At 46.3% G+C, this 19,501-nt stretch overlaps 5 protein-coding genes across 5 annotated transcripts; 3 read left to right on the top strand and 2 right to left on the bottom strand.

Moving 5' to 3' along the window:
- Positions 1 to 2,870: 2,870 nt before the first annotated feature.
- Positions 2,871 to 3,787, top strand: FPOAC1_007310 (uncharacterized protein; the record flags this gene model as incomplete). The annotated part of the gene is made up of 2 exons (XM_044851778.1): positions 2,871 to 3,494; positions 3,545 to 3,787. The coding sequence occupies 2 exons, from the start codon at positions 2,871 to 2,873 to the stop codon at positions 3,785 to 3,787; spliced, it is 867 nt and encodes a 288-aa protein (XP_044710490.1).
- Positions 3,788 to 4,601: 814 nt separating this feature from the next.
- Positions 4,602 to 4,961, bottom strand: FPOAC1_007309 (uncharacterized protein; the record flags this gene model as incomplete). The annotated part of the gene is made up of 1 exon (XM_044851777.1): positions 4,602 to 4,961. The coding sequence occupies one exon, from the start codon at positions 4,959 to 4,961 to the stop codon at positions 4,602 to 4,604; it is 360 nt and encodes a 119-aa protein (XP_044710489.1).
- Positions 4,962 to 12,830: 7,869 nt separating this feature from the next.
- FPOAC1_007308 (uncharacterized protein) lies at positions 12,831 to 13,961 on the top strand (the record flags this gene model as incomplete). Its single annotated transcript, XM_044851776.1, has 3 exons — positions 12,831 to 13,063; positions 13,125 to 13,774; positions 13,951 to 13,961. 3 exons carry the CDS (start codon positions 12,831 to 12,833, stop codon positions 13,959 to 13,961), a joined length of 894 nt encoding a protein of 297 aa, XP_044710488.1.
- Positions 13,962 to 14,569: 608 nt separating this feature from the next.
- On the bottom strand, positions 14,570 to 15,190 carry FPOAC1_007307 (uncharacterized protein; the record flags this gene model as incomplete). Its single annotated transcript, XM_044851775.1, has 1 exon — positions 14,570 to 15,190. The coding sequence occupies one exon, from the start codon at positions 15,188 to 15,190 to the stop codon at positions 14,570 to 14,572; it is 621 nt and encodes a 206-aa protein (XP_044710487.1).
- A 2,899-nt stretch (positions 15,191 to 18,089) lies between these two features.
- Positions 18,090 to 18,405, top strand: FPOAC1_007306 (uncharacterized protein; the record flags this gene model as incomplete). Its single annotated transcript, XM_044851774.1, has 2 exons — positions 18,090 to 18,093; positions 18,140 to 18,405. 2 exons carry the CDS (start codon positions 18,090 to 18,092, stop codon positions 18,403 to 18,405), a joined length of 270 nt encoding a protein of 89 aa, XP_044710486.1.
- Between the last annotated feature and the right edge of the window lie 1,096 nt (positions 18,406 to 19,501).

Below are 19,501 nucleotides of genomic sequence, written 5' to 3'. Positions count from 1 at the left end.
TCCATCCCTTCTCACTACATGTGAAGTTCCAGATGTTCAGGAAGTTCAGATTGACCGGGAAATGTTGTTGTTGAAGAGTCTTTCCCTTGAAAATGACTGTAGGAGGCAGGACTTGCCCTGTTGCCGAGATACACTCCAAGATTGAAATCCAGGACCTGGAACCAGGCTGCTTCATAAGCACTACCTTCTTCTCCCTGTGTCCTATCACCAGACCGTTCATTCCTACTCCTTCCATCATTCCAACTTCGTCCATGTTCCAACGGTTCTTCTGCTTGATATCCCGGATGGTTGGTTGGTTGGTTGTATTCCTACTCGGTTTTAGCCGCTTTTTAACAGCAGCCATGCCCGGCTAGTGGGGTTTGGCCGACAGCCGAGACGCGCCCCAAATATTCATCCGTGCCGCCCCACTTCGCCAAACATCAACGGTGGAAATGTATATATGAATTCGCTACTATGCTTCTGTGCAGCACTTGGTATCAAGCCACGCCCGATGGGCTATATAGAGCCGCACTTATATACCGGTCTGCTAGCTGCTATCCTAGGAACTATTAAGAGGTGATTGAACTCAAATCGGCTAAGAAATTGAATTGTTTCGCTTAAAATCAGAGTCATATCGTTTGAAGCGTTATCGCATTGCTGATTGGCTCAAAATAACCCCAACCCCACACTTGGGGTTAGCGAAACGCAAAGGAAAGCGGACTTCAATTCATAAGAGATAATAACAAGTGTCACGGCCTAACCCACAACGTCAAGGACTTTAGCCTAAAGAAAACCTGGCAGAAAATCTACCCCGAGATTCAAAGACTGAAGAGCAATTGGGAGTTGTCTGTCTATTTTCTAGAGCTAGAGAGCGCAGCAGACATGTTGGTAGGGGATCAATCGAAGACGGAGCAAAACATGTGTCAAGACGCCTGGACTTTAAAACCATCACATTTGAAAAGCAGAGACTCAGAGAGACCTAGGGAATATTTCGCGACTCAGGTATCGATGATCGACGTGCTATCAAGGCATAAAATCCACGACAGGCCTAGCATGGAAGTATACCTAGAGAGTCAGATTTGAAATATATTTCAAACAACAAATCCAGTCTTGAGAGTTATCAAATATCTCAAATATGACCCCGGATTTGATTTGTTTGATTTGAGGGCAGCGCTGCCGGGATCCAAGAACCGGGTCAGACGATGGAAGGAAAAACACGGCCTAATGTACTACTTCAACTGCCCCGGAAGCCCGGATTTATCACCTATAGAGAATGTTTGGTCGTTATTGAAGGCCAAGATGAGGAAATATTCCTGCTGGGACAATGAGTCGTTGAAAAAGGTGGCTATGGACTGTTGGAATGAGATCACACAGGAGGCTATTGACAAGCTAATACATTCGATGCCAAAACGCCTCGATAACTGCATTTATAGAGATGGAAAACATAGTGGATATCAATCTCCTGTCTTCAACGATTAAAATGATATATAAATCACTTTCTAATTATATTGTTCAATTGATTGAGGAATTTATTAAAATGTGGTGGTAATTGCGGCTTGGCGGTGCGATAGTGCATTTAATTTGATACCCTGTGGCCAGAGTACAATAGATAAACCCTATTTATGATTTATGAAACGAAAAATTTCACGGATTTCTATCAACTTAGTCAAGTTCTGTGTAAGTGAAGTTGTTGATTTTTGGTGGTGGCTTTTTTATTTTGCTTGCCGAAAGAGGGAACTCAAATGCCGAGGTATGACAGGGTTGTCTGTAGTAGAACTGGACCAGAGCCGATGCAGTATCCTTGAAGAAGATTGAACATTTCCTTTGGGTCTTCCATTCCGACGAGTTGGCTGAGAGCCTCCCCAGTGCAGTTACCCCTTATGGAGATGGCCGCTTTTGCCGTTTGATGGTCTGGGCTGCCAGTTCGTGACTGAGCGGATCCGGGTGATGAGGACCCGTATAGTGTTGCGAGCCGGCATGGTGAAACTCGGGGTACGCTGTGGAGACATAGTTGCCAAAAAGGGCTTAAAGTAAACCTTAAAGTTTGGTTTTCTGATTCAGAAGAGAAGTTTAATACTTGTACTCCGGGCTCATAACCTGTTGTTATGATGCGCAGTCATGCCGGGTGCACTTGTGTGTAAGAATTCAGTTGCTAATTATTGTTCTTCTATTCAAGAATCATCAAGGTCTTGTATACTTGAGTTATCCTTGAGTTCTCGAATCTTCTATGTATTAGGTATTAAGGACCAAGGAAAGTCATTCGCATTTTGAAGAAAATATAACCTACCCACGACTCTCTTTCAATTGCAGCTCCAGGGAGGCGACCTAATCGCCGATTGGTGCCGGCTTCTCTACGTTGTCGCCAAGAAAGAATGAGTTACCAACATCGCGACCTTCCTTCGCATACTTTTCTTCGCGTACAAGAGCATAGCAGATGCAGTGAGGAAACGACTGGGAAGCGGCAGTTCCTTCACGAAAGTCAAAGCACACACGGGTGGAAGATGTTGGGCGCGAATCAAGGGTCTCTAGGAATGGAAGGCGACATCCATTCCGCAGTTGTCTGTGACGTTGAGACGACTGCTCCAACGTTAGGCAACGAACCATCTGGTGACGTCTCCGACAGTCCCTTCAGCGACAGATCACCCACTGTACCGCTCGAGCACTGCCAAAACGCTCTTTTCTTCTCTTTATTTGAACACAGCACCAAAGTGTACTTCCAGGAATGGGCCCCCCTCTTCCCTATGTTACACTAACCCACACTTCGGAAACTTCTTGGCAACTCTATCTCCGGCCCCGAGATAGATTATCTTTGCAACGAGCTCGCTCAGATCTACCTTGTTATCGACATTGTCGGTCTATCATCCAATGTCGCGGACCCCGAACAATTCCCTATGGTCACACAAATATGGAGAGACGCACTCAGCTCAAGTTTTCCTCACAAGAGCATTCATGCTCTCCAATCCTTGACTCTTGCAACTCTTTGTTGCATCATACGTGCAGAGCGTGATGGAGCTATACACTACAGAAATAGGGCCATTTGTCTTTCCAACCTTTTGGAACTTCACCGAGACTGTGCCCACGGCCTTAATGGACCACTCTCAACTCTTACTCTTGAGATGAACAAGAGGGTCTTCTGGACCCTCTACACGCTAGACTGCTTTTGCGCGGCTACGTTTAGCTTGCCAACGATGCTGAAGACTACGGATGTTACTGCCAGCTATCCTTCCGATATTGACGACGAATATATCATTGAGAATGGGGTTTCGCCTAGGCCTCATGACCCAAACACTCGAATGTCTCGGGCGCTGGCCTTGTTCAAGGCAGCTCGTGTACTCGGCGAACTCCTTGACCTGACGTGGACCACGTTTGCTCTTCCCCAATTGCGAGATCAGCAAACGGAGCCTCTCCAAAACAAACTCGACGTATGGTATGCCCAGCTGCCATATCACTTATCGCTTGAGGCTGTGGTGGGGAAACCTCTTAAATATATCATATGCAGTCACCCATATCTCATGGTACGTTAACTAATTCAATTCTTTCCGACTTTGATATTGACTCAGTCTAGTCTATCATTTTCTACTATATCAAATGCCAGATTTCCCTTCGTACTATTCGCCCTGGCCAGCGATCAAAGGTTAATCATATCTTTGGAGAAAGCCGCAAGTCCTGCGGGTGCATTATCAACCTCCTTAAGTGTTTTGACGAGCTTGGTTTCAGCTTTTGCTTCTGCCTTAACAAAAACAGTCTTTTGGCCTTCTGTAACGATGTTCAAAGTTCATCTCCGGGTAGGCTATATTTCACAGCCTAAGTACAACAGGCAGCTAAGTTGCATGGTTTAAAGGAGCATATTGTCTGCTGGATGATATTGATAGATTGTGGGTAATAGTTTAACTAGTAAAGTCCCCTGTGTAATAGGGATGCATCGAGATAAATTACCAAAACCTCTAGGTAAATGACGGTCATAAACCCCAGGTTTATGACGCGTCATTTATCACGTGCTTCCAAGTACTATTTGGTGACTACGAAACGGCGTCGGTGGAATGATATACGCACACACGGTCTGGTGTGCATTGGTATTCGTCGGGGATGAGGTACCGATCACACCGAAATTGCCTGTGCGGGTACAAGAGGTCCATGCCTCCCTGCAACGGCTCTATGTGTCACAACCTGAAGCCTGAAGCCTGAAGCCTGAAGCCTGAACTGATCCTGATCTGAGGGCGCTATAGCTATATATATGAGAATGCAGTGTAAGGTCAGGGACCTTACATCCTAGTCTTTTGCCATTTTAGTGCAGCGGTAAGACCCTGAATGCATCCAGGGACCCTGGCCGTGACAAACACCACTCACCTAACAACATTTTATCAACACTAACCGATAACCTTCGACGCCCTCAAAATAGTTAATAGCAGGCACCGCTTCAGCCGCCGAAGATAGGAAACTGAACACTTGGAGGAATTGGGCTTCAAGTTGACCTGCTACTACTAACAATCACGAGGACTAAGAAGAAAAGCAATGACTAGACTGGAAGGAACAAGGCGAGAATTGTATGGGCTTGGCGAGAGCAAGGCAATAAATAGCGAAGTGTATGTACCTTTAGCTCATAGAGCCCTCTGGGCAATGGCCTACCGGGCGTAATAGACTTGTGTGTTGTGTGTGTGTGTGTGTAGTGTCGTGGATTTGAACTTTGACTGTGGCCGTCCTGAAGTCTTTATTGATGTCTTCTCTAGGATAGTGTTTGCAGCGTCACGGTCGTGGAGTATGATGAGGGATTGGCCGAAGATGGAAACGTGGCTGATAGGACCGTAAATGTTTTTAAACTTGATCCAATGTTGGTATTCTGGGGTGGTCCCATCCGGCAAGTCTCTGATGTTGCCGAGGATGGGGAGAGGCTTGGGACCGGGAGGGAGATTCTTGCGAGGTCTGGTGCGAATGTAGAGTACTGCGAGGGTAACCCCCAAAAGAATCAGGAGTGCAGATAGCATGGCGAAGCTTGTTTGCTCTTGCTAACGTGATTTAATTGAATGATATACTACAATCAAGGGATCTGTAAGCGCCGGTGCAAAGCCCCTTTACCATGAGATAGCGGCGGGATCTCTAGATATACATCCATACCTCTAAGTCATAAGTAATTCTACGTAACGTTGCTTTATGACACATTATGCCAAACCTCACGTTTGTCAAACCACGACAAGGTCATGTCCTTGTCGTATATCTGCATGAGGCCTGGGAAGGTATAAAGCCACGTCTTGATGTCCCTTAACATACCTAATCAGGTGAGTCATACATCAAGTAGAGGGTCGCAATTTTACTTGACTCTGAGGCCTGGTGCATCAAGTGCTGGTTATCACTCATTGGTGTGCAAGGGTGTCAACCAAGGCAGATGAGGAGGCAAGAGAATACTATCCTCGGCAATAGATGCAGCCCTTAGGTTGGAGCGGCCGGCCACCTATCGTAACGGAAACTCCCATGAGGAAATACTACCACCTTATGAAAGTCTGAGAGTCTGCATTGGGCTCTTATATATGACTGGATGGCTGCAGGAGGCATGTTCCCGCGGTTTGTATTGCATATGTACCATAAAAACGAACAAAATTGCTTCAGCTTATGGCCAATCAAAGTCTTGCTTAGTATCATATCATCTGCAAATACCCAAATGGTGCAGAACCCGCCATGTATGCCTTGGGCAATAACGAAACACTATGGGAAGTAATTGGAGACACAAGGCTGCGGCATATTATCAACAGGTTACGAGAAGGTCTTGGCATGGCGTCCTTGGATCCAAAGGTTGTCATTGTCATTGTGCCTAATGAACCACTGCTGCATTAAGCCTAGTTGTAAGAACTTCCATATCCTTCTTGTTGAACCCGATTGCTGGTCATTGATCTGTATTGTCTTGTGTCTTCTGTAGAAGCTATCTGGCATGATGATTTCCCCTCTTTTGGGCTTACGAATTACGCTAAACCTAATTCGGCATTTGCTTAGTCATATAGACCTGCCTCTTGGCGGCCAATACATGGGCACCTAGGTGCCCAAATAACCTTGGGCATCCCCCCTAGGGCACGCAATATTATTGGCTCAAAATTCCCCACACTTTGACAAAGCACTAAAGCCTCAGCCGGCCTTCATGACTCGTACGGCAGGTACAACAGCACTAACACCTGAGATTGTGTTAAGACATTTGCTTCATCGACTCAACTACAACACCGTCATTGATACCTGGAGATGATATTGCATTGGAATTAAACGTATCTGGACCAAAGAATATAGTCACTTCCTATCTAATAATCAAGTCGTTTTGCGCGCTGAATTGACATGTGTGCTGTGCTCTTACTCCTCACAGGGCGACCTTTAGATCAGTTTTCATGCTGTCGACTCTGCAACGCTCCGTGGACCTATAGAATCGTGTTCACCGCAAAATAATGTGTTCAAGACTTTAATCACCCGTTAACCCACAGTTAGGCTACAGCTGTATCTTTGAGCTCATCCCCCGCCTATCTGTCCAGCAACAGCTCTCCAAAGTAGCCCTAACCGTCCTGTTGTAGGCTATGTATTGGTGCCACGCTTAGTCAGGCGGCGCACCTGGGTGCGCAACTTTATTTGGGCACCTAGGTAGGTGCCCATGTATTGGCCGCCCTGCCTCTTTCTAATCCGAGGCTCATTTAGTTAAAACGAGCTGCTACTGCTTCGACACTGTTCCAGCCACGAGCCGGCAGCCTTCTCTGTCCATAAGAAAAACATGCTCTCTCGAGGACCTCCTATAGATAAGCTAGTTGTTACAGCCTGAGTCTGAGGGACCCTGGCCGTGACACCAGAAATTCAGTCAGACAAGAAGGAAACGACGCCTGCATCGGACGGCCCCAGCGACGGGTAACGCGACTCTGATAACACGCCATAGACCAGCCGTCATATCAGGGATCTGGGGAAGAACAAAAGTCCCTCAACCAGAAGACGGTATTCTGTGATATCGAGAGGTTTTGAAGCGCAAGAGTCAAGGATCGCCTCGCTAAGCTCAAGAGTAGCCAGTCTAGAGCAGGAAGTCGGACGGTTGAGCAGAGGCAAGAAGAGAAAGGCGATACCGAATCCCAACAGGAAGTTCATGACAGTAGCCGAGGCTCTAGTGGTCGGTAATACTATTTCTGAGGCATACCAAGCAGCTGAAGAGATAGAGGCTGTCGAGGATGTGATCAAGGTGGGAGGAGTGGAAGAGGATGAGGGCTCAGATTCGGAGGTGGAAGAGTTACTAGTTGTACGGACCCGCGCAGGCCGCGCAGTTAAAAGACCAAGGGAATATCAAAATATAGTCGATTCTAATCTTGATCCTAAACGTGAATTTAGTTTTACTACTTTTGCCAGGTTTTTGCCGTCATGTTGAAAATTCGCATTTTGTATGGGAGACTATTTTCTTTTTTGTTGACCGGTAGAGGGGTATGACCGAGTGAGGGGTACTGCATGGTAGCTCCTTGTTTTTCTTTTCTTTTCTCTCTTTCGAAGGATTAGTTACCCTTAAACCTAGCTTAATATGGGGACATTGTACAAATGGTTCAACCTGAGTATGACATACTATTGAGCAGTGGTATATATTTTAGCTTTCTGCTTAATCTTCTCAGCACCCACGGTATTACACTCAGTTCGTATATTTAGAGGTTAATTCAATGCTCATTGTACAGCGGAGTGGTACTCAAGTCTTTCCGTGTTGCCATTTAGCGTTCACTATTGCTAAAAGGTTACTGTATAAACAATTACAGCTGTTGTTGCCCTTCCGACGTGTACCCATGAATAAAGGGGGCGTGGGGAGGGCTTGCATTTTCTTAAATTTTAGGTGTCCTTTAGGATGACCTATTGCATGACATTTGGCGATCTATCATATATTTCTCTCGGATAATAAACACCCCTTAGATTGCTGGTAAGACCCCCCGGGGGTTGACTCTCAGATCAGCTGTCAAAGGTAGCGTCCTGCAGATTGCGTGTTCACCGGCAGCGGGGAATCACAGCCGTACCGGCACGACTTGCTGCTGAGCCGGCCAGGTTTTCCGTATTTTGATTCTTCCAGGTTAAGGGGCTGCTAGACATTTTGAGGCCTCCTCATAGATATATAAAGCTCCGAAAGTCACAAGACGAATATCACCCATCCTTTCTTCATCAAAAGCTTAAACAGCCACCGGAGATTAAAATTGCCAATTGAAAGACTGATTACTTGTTCTTGGTTCTTTGAAAACTATATTAAGCACCTCCAGGCTCATGAACCTCAACCACAGTTTTCCACAACACCTCTATATAATCAAGAACGTCAACGAGCTTACCCCGTTCTTGCTCGCACAATACGACATACCACTCGGCTTTTTATATCAACGTCACAACATGTGCGCTACCATCCGCACCATCACAAAATGTGTCATTTGCAAAAGAGACATTAGTACGATATTGGGGGATGTCATACTTTGCTGGAACATAGCACTAATTAGTACCTGCCCTGGGGCTTCCTTTCAAAATTGCGATAAATTTGCTAGCGACACCATCTGTCCTGCTTGTATCGAGAAGAAGAACAAGGAGCTGGACTCTTGGTTTGTAGTAACGGAAGGATTATAACGAATGGGTAGACTTTAACGGGGAGGATTATGATGAATACGTAAAGTTTGGGGACTTTCCTGTTCGTTTGGGCTCAGAGGGACTAAAATGTACCTGGAATGATTACCTTTGAGTGCCAGATATGATCTATTGCAGTAGTGTGCAGCGATTAATCGGGGTAGTACCAACAGGATGCTAGACAGGTCTTGGTTGTGGGTGCGTCTCTATACATGCAGCCTGCAGTCAGGCTTGCAAACAAATAAATCAAATCCAAATCTATTCAAATCAAATCAAATCTATCCAAATCAAATCAAATCGCGATGTCCAGATTTATTTGGATATCTGGCTATTTGGATAAGCCCCACTTCTGTGATCTGGCCCAATCACTGCCAGTCATTATGCCCCTGCCCGCGTCGCGTAAGGTTACACGAAATTCTGGTTTCTTACCATCATGCGACGCGCTGCATACGAAATCAGTTTATTCTAAGCCTATGTCGGCCTTGCAATGAACACACCGCACTACTCCATGAATGGAATGATCTGAGAATATTGTAAAGCGATCGGCAATTCACGATAATTCTCGTGGTTTATTTGATATGGTTCAATATGCGAATACTGACCAGGCGGCAAGAGCTCTTTCCAGTGCTCCTTCTACTGCTTTTAGCCTCCTTGATAGCCCTGACCTCGGTTCGTCAGAGACCAAAGGAGGAGCGGCGGATGACGCATCATTTTCGGTCGACTATATCGGCTATGAAGGCATCGACTGGAATCGCCTTTCGGGGTATTCCATTCGCAAACATCAAAGAAGGCCGCGGACAGGGTGGGTATGGGAACACGGATTCGATATCGAAAAAGACGGCTCCGGTCACCGATTCTGGCTTTGCAAAATGTGTCACCAGAAGAAGGCTACGATCACCCACATGTACGACGCTGCATCTACGAGCCAAGCAAACGGTCATATGGAAGATATCCACCGTATCAATAAAGACGGATCCATGCCACCGCAGAGGAAGAAACAACGCACTCTTTTCGACATGGTTGACCTAGACCCTCATCGGCCAAAGGATCAAGCCTTGATGAACGCATTTATAGCATCATTCGAACCTGCCCGCTTTCAACATTTACTCATACGTTGGGTGGCATGCGATAATATCCCATTTTACAAGCTTGAGAGCCCATACTTTCGCGATCTTATGGCGTACGCAAACAGTGCCATCGTGGATTCGGGAAGTCTTCCCACCCATAGCACGATTCGCGAATGGATTGTTCGGACCTTCAGCCGCCATAAAGGCGTCGTGACGGAATTACTTGCAGACTTGCGTATTGTGATATGCTAAAGTGATATCACACTGTGCTAAAGTGCTAAAGTGATATATATCACCGTGAATATATATCACACTTTTTTTCAGCTAAATGTGATATCACGATAGCTAAAATGCTATCGGCCGTGTGGCATGCTTATCCGATAAGATTAGATAACGTACATGATAAGCGAGTGTCTCAGACAAGCGAGTGTCTCAAAAATCCCTCAACCTCCCCAAATTTTCATTCAACCATGAATTTCTCAACAACCAACAATGCCACGGCTTAATAACGAGGCGAATATTCTTCTTGCTCTTCAAGCTCTTCAAAATGACCCAAAATTAAGTCTCCGTCGCGCAGCAAGCATATATACAGTCTCCTGGAAAACCCTTGGTCGCCGCCAGAAGGGCATCCAGTCTCAACGCGATGCCACTCCCAAATCACGCAAACTATCTGACCTGGAAGAGCAGACCATAGTTCAGTTTATTCTCGACCTAGATTCGCGAGGATTCCCCCCGAGACTACGTTGTGTGGAAGAAATGGGCAACCGATTGCTCGCCGACCGCGACGCGCCACCTGTCGGCAAGCGATGGGCTTCCAACTTTGTCAAGCGACACAGAGAGCTCAAGACGCGTTTTTTTCGCAGATATGACTGTCAGAGAGCCAAGTGCGAAGATCCAAACATCATTCGAAACTGGTTTAGGCTTGTGGAAAACACAGTCGCCAAGTACGGCATCCGATCGGATGATATCTGGAACTTTGACGAGACTGGTTTTATGATGGGCGTCATTGCAAGCGGAATGGTCGTCACAGGCACAGACAGGCGTGGGAGGCCTAAATCAGTCCAACCTGGGAACCGGGAATGGATTACCGTCATTCAGGCCATCAATGCGGAAGGCCGAGCGATCCCGCCGTTCATCATTGGTGCGGGCCAGTATCACCTCGCCAACTGGTACCGAGACAGCAACCTCCCAGGCGATTGGGCCATTGCGACGAGCCCAAATGGCTGGACCGATAATGAGGTAGGCCTCGAGTGGCTAAAACACTTCGACCGGTGTACAAGCAAGCGATCAAATAGTCGCTATCGTCTTCTGATCCTCGACGGCCACGAAAGTCACCACTCTATCGATTTTGAGAGATATTGTAAGGAAAACAAGATCATCACGCTCTGTATGCCACCTCACTCGTCTCATCTACTTCAGCCTCTCGATGTCGGGTGCTTTAACCTACTCAAGAAGGCGTATGGTCGAGAAATTGAGCATCTGATCCGATGCTCCATAACCCACGTTTCCAAGACCGAGTTCTTCTCGGCTTTTTATGCCGCATTTCAGGCCACAATGACGGAGGAAAATATAAAATCAGCCTTTAGAGGAGCCGGGCTTGTGCCTCTCGACCCGGAAAGTGTGGTCTCAAAGATTGATGTGCGGCTGCGGACCCCAACGCCTGCCGAGGAGGTAGCTAGCCCCTCGACCCCTTGGGTCTCAAAGACGCCAAAGACCGTGCTTGAAGCACAATTTCAGTGTGAATACCTCGATAGACGAATCAGGCGGCACAAAAGTAGCTCCCCAGAGTCAATTCTAGGAGCTCTCAAGTCTCTTGCTAAGGGAACTAAGGCGATAATGCACGAGAATGCCTTGTTAAGGGCTGAGAACCAAGACCTTCGACAAGCAAATGAGATACTAAGTCGGCGGCGGAATATGAAAAAAACCAGACTGCAGAATAGAGGGGTGATGATAGTAGAGGAAGGAAGGCAAGCGATTGATCAGATGAATGTTGACGGGCAGGCAGTGGAAGAATCGTTGAGAAGTGGTAGTCAGGGAAGGTCGGTGCAAGCGAAGGAAAGGCATTGTGGAGTATGCGGCAAGATGGGGCGTAACGCAAGAACATGTCAGATAGTTGTTTCAGTGTCTGAGGAAGAGTATAGCAGTTAATTTCAATTGATTTAGAGGTTCGTTGTGTTTTTGTGACGATTTACATCTTGTGGATCGATGTTTGTTGAGACACTCGCTTATCATGTACGTTAATTTTAATAAACATTATCATTCCAATGATACATTTTACATCCCATCAATCCCTTCGTTCAGTTTCTATCAATCTCTGCAGGGAACATCTATAGATTGCTGAATTGATAAGAAATCGACTACACTCTGGTGTCTTGAAATCTCTGGCCATTTAATTACAGAACATATGCTCGGAGTGACGGAGAATAACCCGTCGGCCAAGTAAGTACTGCAGAGACTTTGGTGCGGGGATCCTCTTATATGGTTCTCCGATAGTGCATGCATTAAACCTCGGGCTCGCAAACTAGTCTCTACTAGGATAGGCGTGCTCGGTAGATAATCTGTTGGGGGTGATCATCGCCAGAGAAAACAAATAAACAGACACAATTCACCAGGCCAAGCAAGCAATCCTCTGTTTCTTTTCCATCGTCGGCTATCTTTTTATTCGGTGATCTGCCTCGCAGTTTGACACGTGTATCTACGTCATGGTCTTTGTCGTCGAGTGTTTTGCAGTTGCTTCGAGTTAGGTTTGCGATGCATCATCTACCAGAGTCCATATTGTTGAATCGGTAATAAAGAACAGAGTTGTTGCCACGTCTTGTCATAGCTGGCAGCCATTTCATGTTTGACTTTGACATGTGAAGCAAAGACGATGATGGTACAGAGTATGTATGGCTGTTGTGGTTGCTGCTGAAATACTTTTGCGGGGTGTGGAGATGAATGGAAAAGGCTAAGTTTGCGATGGCTAGTGAGGCTATCATGCACTTCTCATTCTCCACATGTAGCTGTGAGAACTTTTACCTCGGCATTATTTCTTTATATACCATGTTGTATCTGAAACTTGCATTGTTATATAACAAGTCATATTCTCATCATATTTCATAATTATCATCACCATCAACATTTATACACACCTGCCTGGTCTAGAACTGTCTCAACTACCCACGACGAAAACCGCACTTTGAGTGCCAGAGCAAAGCAACTATGCATCCCAAAGACTCTATCAAGTCCACCTGGCCTCTTGGCAACAAGTCGGAATGGGGTGTTAGCCATCACATCATACATGCCTTGAACACCTACCCTATCGGCCCAGGCGAGGACGTGCCTGTGCATAAAAAAGACCGACAAGATGCCCTATTTCTCTCAGTGGCAGAACCACGTATGGGTTCTCTTGCACGCCTTTGCGCCAATTGCAATTCACCAAGCTTTGCTATCTTGTGCGCACCAGGATGCCCTCCATCCTGTCCCTGTTTTTCTTTTGTACTTTGCCACGTTTAGCTGGACTGTTGTTCGAGAAGTCAAAGCTGCACGCAAACTGGGGCATCAGTATGGGTTCCTAGATGGTGACTCTCATGAGCGTGATGGGATCCCGGATGTTGGAGTTGACAAGGTGGTTACGTCTCTGTGGAAGACGACTGGGTCACGTATCCTCTTGGCGACATGCATCAGCTACAAGACCGGACAGTCTCCATTGTCTGTCATGAGCGACTGGTCTTGGTGGGTATGGCTATACCTCCAAATCGGACTATACGGCATCATTCTCGACTTTTGGTTCTATGTCTACCATCGGGCTATGCACGACATTGATTCTTTGTGGAAGTATCATCGAACTCATCACCTGACGAAACATCCCAATACTCTTCTTGCCGCCTATGCCGACCACGAGCAAGAGTTTTTCGACATGGTTGGAGTGCCGTTCCTAACATGGGCGACATTTCAGTGTCTCGGTATCCCGCTGGGCTTTTATGAGTGGTGGGTCTGTCACCAGTACATTGCGTTCACAGAGGTCCTTGGCCACAGTGGACTCAGAGTCTGTGGTATGCCTCCCTCGACTCTGAATTGGTTGTTGCAGCTGGTTGGCGCTGAACTTGTGATTGAGGATCATGACCTGCATCATCGCAAGGGATATAGAAAGAGCCACAATTACGGTAAGCAGACTCGAGTCTGGGATAAGTTGTTTGGTACCTGCCATGATCGGATTGAAGCGACAAAAGATAATGTTGATTGGGATCAATCTGTGTGGTTTCCACTTTCTTAGTTGCTGCTAGTACTAGACATAACATAACTAGTCTATTTTGGGGCGCTTTTGCTAAAATTGCAATAGTAAACTACTGACGGTGGACCCGCACCTCACTGTATCATCACGCTCTGTATTCCGGCTCATGCGTCTCATCTACTTCAGCCTCTTGATGTCGGGTGCTTTGGGCCACTAAAGAAGGCATATGGTAGAGAAATAGAGCGTCGGATCAGATGCTCTATAACCTATATTTCGAAGACCGAGTTCTTTCCCACTTTCCACGCCGCCTTCCAAGCCACTATAACTGAAAAATATATCAAAGGGGTTTTTGGAGGAGCTAGGCTTGCTCCTTTTAACCCGGAAAGCGTGATCTCAAAGCTTGATATGAAACTGCGGACTCCAACGCCTCCCGAGGAGGTTGCTGAATCCTTGACCCCATGTGTTGAATACTGGTGAAAATGAGATCGGCTAACCGGATGACCGAACTACCGGTCAGAGAGCTGTCTCGACACTGTAACAACCTCTTATAACTACCGGTAGGTGGGTGTTACCGGTAGGTAGGTACTGCATGGTAGCAGCTGTGTTCAGGGTTCAAATCCACGACACATCTAGGCTCAGTGTAGTGGAAACAGGGGTTGCACGTGGCGCAACAATATCCGTGCACTCGTGCACGGATCGCTATGTGATCCTAAATCCACCAGAAGTGCTAGTGTAGTGTCGTGGATTTGAACCCTGGCTGTGTTTGCATCTCCTTCCATCTCGCTGTTCCGTAAGTAAACCGGGGTTGAAGCGATCGCTCGTGGAGCTCTCTAAGACTGACACCTGAGAGACGGCCCTGGATATCATGTTTTCTTTTCTGGCCCATGAGCACGTCTGGCTGAAAAGACTTGATCCCGGGTAGTGAGGCCGCTTTTGTAGTGATCGACGATAAGACCACATCTTTCTTTGTCATTTCGTTCTTGGACTTGGAAGCTTTGGGAGACTTTTCCCTGACTGACAGAGATGCTTTAGGAATCTTATGCTCAGAAATATCATCCAAGGTTACCACAGTCTTCTTGGACACCGGCCTTGTATGGAGCCTGTCATGTGATTGTACAGGTATGTTTCCTGTGTTGTTGTTCGCGACTTTCGGAGTGTGTTCGTTATGATATGTCGGAGAATTCGAACTTTGGTCGCATTTTAAACGATCTTCTTCTGCTTCTTTAAGGCGAGGAACGATTTTCATCTGAGGCATGTCGTTCCTCTGTTGGAGTTCAAGTGCCAGAACTTCAACCGTAGCCTCGCACGTGTCTGACGGATTCCTATCTTGCGCATGTTCAATTCTCATTTTCTGGTGAGAATATTTGTCGTTTTTTACGACATTTTCGCTTCTTGGCCTCGGTACACATCTCCCACGTCTATCGTCCCTATAGGTAGAGACTGACCTGGCGGTAGAAGTTGATTTCTTCCTCCTTTTACAGAAACTCCCACTTGCCTGCATGTCCTTAATTCAGTTGTAGAATAGTTCAAATCATTCCAAGCCACTCTGCAAGCTACTGTGGGTTAAACTTACCGAAGTGGGAGTACAGACTATGATTTCTTCACAGTCTATGGTTTTTTCCATGGTGGATACGGAATAGGAACGTGCGGTCTTCAGCGCGTACTGGCGTTTCTTAGGTAGATAGTGTAAGTTCAGATCGTCGACAGCCGGTATTGATGAGGGGAATATGATGGTGAACTATTTGTTGCCATACGAATGGAGGTGGACAAGCCACCGTGTTTAATGCTTTAAGTGAGGCCAGCAGCAAAGGCTCAACCCGTCAATTTCGATGAGCAAGAGTAAAATGCTAGAGCCCGCCAGGTGTCTGATGTACGCAGCGATTTGTTTGACAACTCCTACCGACGCTTTCGTAACACTGAGGTATTTAATGGATAAAAGCGGAGTGTTGTCTGATGCCTTCTTTTCGCTGTAGTGTGCCCCTACGGCAGGGCCCCATAGTAGTAGTAGTGTTCATTACGCGTGTTTACATAATGAATAAGATTAGTGATCTACAGAACACATGGCAGCAAGGCCTCAGCAGCAAAGGGCAGCCCGAGGTTAAGACGACTGCGGAATCGAACCGGCTTGGCAAAGTGGCAATTGAGCTAGACATACTTAGATGGCATGGAGTCAGGTAAGACACCTAGTGGGTCGGGAAACGGAAAGATCAATCAATAACCCTATGCTGTAGATAAATGGGATGGCTGGTATTCTCTATCAGATGAGTCTGAGGTCTTGGCTAGGGGTAATGGAAAATAGCATAAACTGACCTTAATTTCGTCTCTTATGCTTCCCATAGTAACGTTTCTGATGCCTTTAAGCAATTCAGAGTGGAAGCTTTCCATATTCGTCACTGTGAAGGTCCCGCTTATCACTCTGACTCAAGAGTTCCACCCACAGGCGCACAAACACTCGATGAATCATGTATGCCAAGGTAGGTTAAAGCTTGGCTTGGGAAAAGGTCCGATGCCACACGAGCTAAGTGTTGTTCTAGCGCCGATAAAGTCTTCCTCAGCTCAGGGGCTTTTCTCCACCTGTCTCTTTGTCTTGGAAAGCTGAAGCCACTCGCTAGTTAGCAATAAGCCGTTGGTTGTTGGCTCCGATGATTATTATAGTATCTAACAATAACTAACAATAACTAGTTAACAAATAACAAGGAAAAATACATGTTCAGGGTAGTCTATCCAGACCCAGTCAAGTTCTTGTGGGTCAGGCCAAGGCGCTATTTGTGCTGATGATATGTTTATATCAAGACAGTGTTTAGTTTTGCTTGAGATCCACCATGAGGGGAGAGGATGTCTCCACAAGCTTCAATATTTTTTCCCTTCCTTTTCCCCGCTGTAGCTAATACTCTGCTTGTTCCTTGAGACACGATTGGTGAAGATCTGATCTGCAGACTGTGGGTACATGTGCATACTATCATGATAGACTGATTCCGAGAATCTGGACATCTATTTACTCGATTGAATTATCGCACTCCAAATTTAGAGGTTTGATGATAAGAAGCCGTGTGTCACTCACAGACAGTTTCTGTTTCGGGTTGTAATTATGCTTCACTATGATTGGTTGATAAAGAATGTTTGCTCATCACCCTGATTGACACGACCGGGATTGGCCGATCTTCCAGAGTTAAGACGGGAGGAGACTTCCCCAATCAAGTCTTGGTTTAGTTTACGAGTCCACTTGTTAACTAGATTAAACTTTTGGCATAAACTGCCGTTTAACCGGGCGGGCGAGGGGAATTCTAAATTCAGTGTGTCCAACAACCAAGCCAAGTAACTTGGTTGGTGTAGTTACGTGTTTTCGGTTCATGTAAATTCGTGTAGTTATCTGATCTTGTGTCAAAATCTGCCCCTTGAAGAGTTTGCCATTTTGGCGCGTAATCTTAAGCATCCCTGCTTGCACGTGATACTCCAGCACTTGTTCAACATCTGGCCTATGAGATCCGTTCTCCTGGGAGCAATAAACACTGATGCTGATGATGTTCTCATAGGCCAGGTGGCTACATATGGGGCCCCACCTCAAGCAACCAAGTTACTTGACTTGGTTGTTGGACACACTGAAATTTATTCTATGGGCAGCCAACGAATCAGCCGAGTGTTACGACTGTTGATACCAGTTTGCCATAAGTGGCTTCTCTGCCAGATCTTGGTAGCTTGGTGAGGGTTATAGCGGGTACAAAACCTCCTAACCCTTGTGGTCCGAAACGCTTAGTATAGTTAGTCTCGCGATCAGACGTGCACTGACTGGATTCTAAAGCTGAAAGTGTCATGGTGTCAAGTCGAGTGTCCCTGTAGATGATCTCATTTTATGTCCGGGGACGACCGCCCCTTTGGGAATGTTAAGAGGAAGGTGTCTCCTGCATGTATCGTACATAAGCCTTCTGTCCTCGTCTGGCTTGACTTGTCGTTTTTGTCACATTACGGTGATGCTGTTTCGCAGTCTTTTGGCCTGTCTTGTGGCAACATTGCCTTTGGCTTTAGCTCGGGACTATGCCCTTTCTGCATTACCAACACTGCCGGAATGTGCTGTAAGCGCTCATCTTTCTTGTCTTGGGAATCGCTAACAGTCCAAGCTAAAATGCATGATTAACTCAATCGAAGCCTCAATTTGTGAACTCGGGGATACAAAATGTACATGCACGAATGCTGCGCTTCAAGCAGAAGTTGAAAAGTGTGTCTTGCCATCTTGTACAGTCTCGGAAGCTATGAGTATGTCCAGAAGTCAATGTATAATACATCTACTCACATCATCTAGGTACCAAGAACACCACCTTAACAGCATGCAGCGCGCCTGTTCGAAACCGCAGAAACCAATTCGTTTCCTTGAATGCCGTAATGGGGATCTTTTCAGGCCTCTTTGTGCTCCAACGATTCCTAACGAAGCTCTTCATTAATCTCCCTCTTGGCCTCGATGATCTATTTATTGTCTTGGTCATGTGTGCTGCTGTCCCGTCTAATATCATCAACGCATACGGTCTGGCTCCTAATGGCATAGGCCGCGATATCTGGACTACGGTATAACACCCAGGGTTGAAAGCCACTCCACCCAATCCACGTAGTGGGTCCACTCGTGGATTCCACTGTCTACTCCACTGGATTGGCTAATCCACCGAATCCACTCGGCGATGTCGTGGATGGATTGGGTAGATTTGGGTGGATTAGAAGTGGGGTAGTTAAGGGCGCCTATGTATTTGGCAGAATGCCTCTAACAGAGGCTGATATGCCCTATAATTGTTGTAATATTGCTACCCTATGTTAAAAATACTATAAAACTTCTAAATAGCGCAATTTTAGAATATATATAATATAGGAAATACTATTCGAATGTCCTATGCTTTCTTATTGGGATAACGTAAGTCTTGATGGATATAACTACTTAAGATTTGCTCCGTGAATGCATATTATTATAAGTGTCACGATCCCTGTCCCAGCGTCACGTGTACCCCACCCTAGTCATGCCTTTTGGACTTACCAATGCCCCGGCAACCTTCCAAAGGATGATCAACAACGTTCTACGACAGTACCTCGACGTCTTTGTGGTTTGATACCTGGATGACATCCTAATCTTCTCGGACGACGAAGAAGAACACAAGGAACACGTCCACAAGGTTTTGAAAGCACTACAAGACGCCAATTTACTGGTAGAACCGGAGAAAAGTCACTTCCATGTCACTAAAGTTGACTTTCTAGGACACACTATCTCACCAGGAGAGATCCGAATGGACCGAAAGAAGATCGCAGCAGTACGAGATTGGCCAATACCAACAACAGTCAAGGAAGTACAAAGCTTCTTAGGATTCGCCAACTACTACCGACGCTTTATTAGAGACTTCAGCAAGATCGCAAACCCACTTACGGAACTCACGAAGAAGGACCGCAAGTTCGTTTGGATCAAGGACGCGCAAGATGCATTCGAGAGATTACGCGACGCCATCCTCGAAGAACCAGTTTTGATCATGTTTGACCCCACGAAGGAGATTGAGTTAGAAACGGACTCATCGGACTTCGCCTTGGGAGGACAGATCGGTCAACGAGATGACAACGGAAAGCTACATCCGATAGCCTTTTACTCTCACAAACTACACGGAGCTGAACTTAATTACCCCATCTACGACAA

Source organism: Fusarium poae, chromosome 2 (genome assembly GCF_019609905.1).
Source record: "Fusarium poae strain DAOMC 252244 chromosome 2, whole genome shotgun sequence".
Lineage (NCBI taxonomy): Eukaryota > Fungi > Ascomycota > Sordariomycetes > Hypocreales > Nectriaceae > Fusarium > Fusarium poae.
Note: the sequence above shows the minus strand (reverse complement) of the source record. Positions and strands in the feature narration are given on the sequence as shown.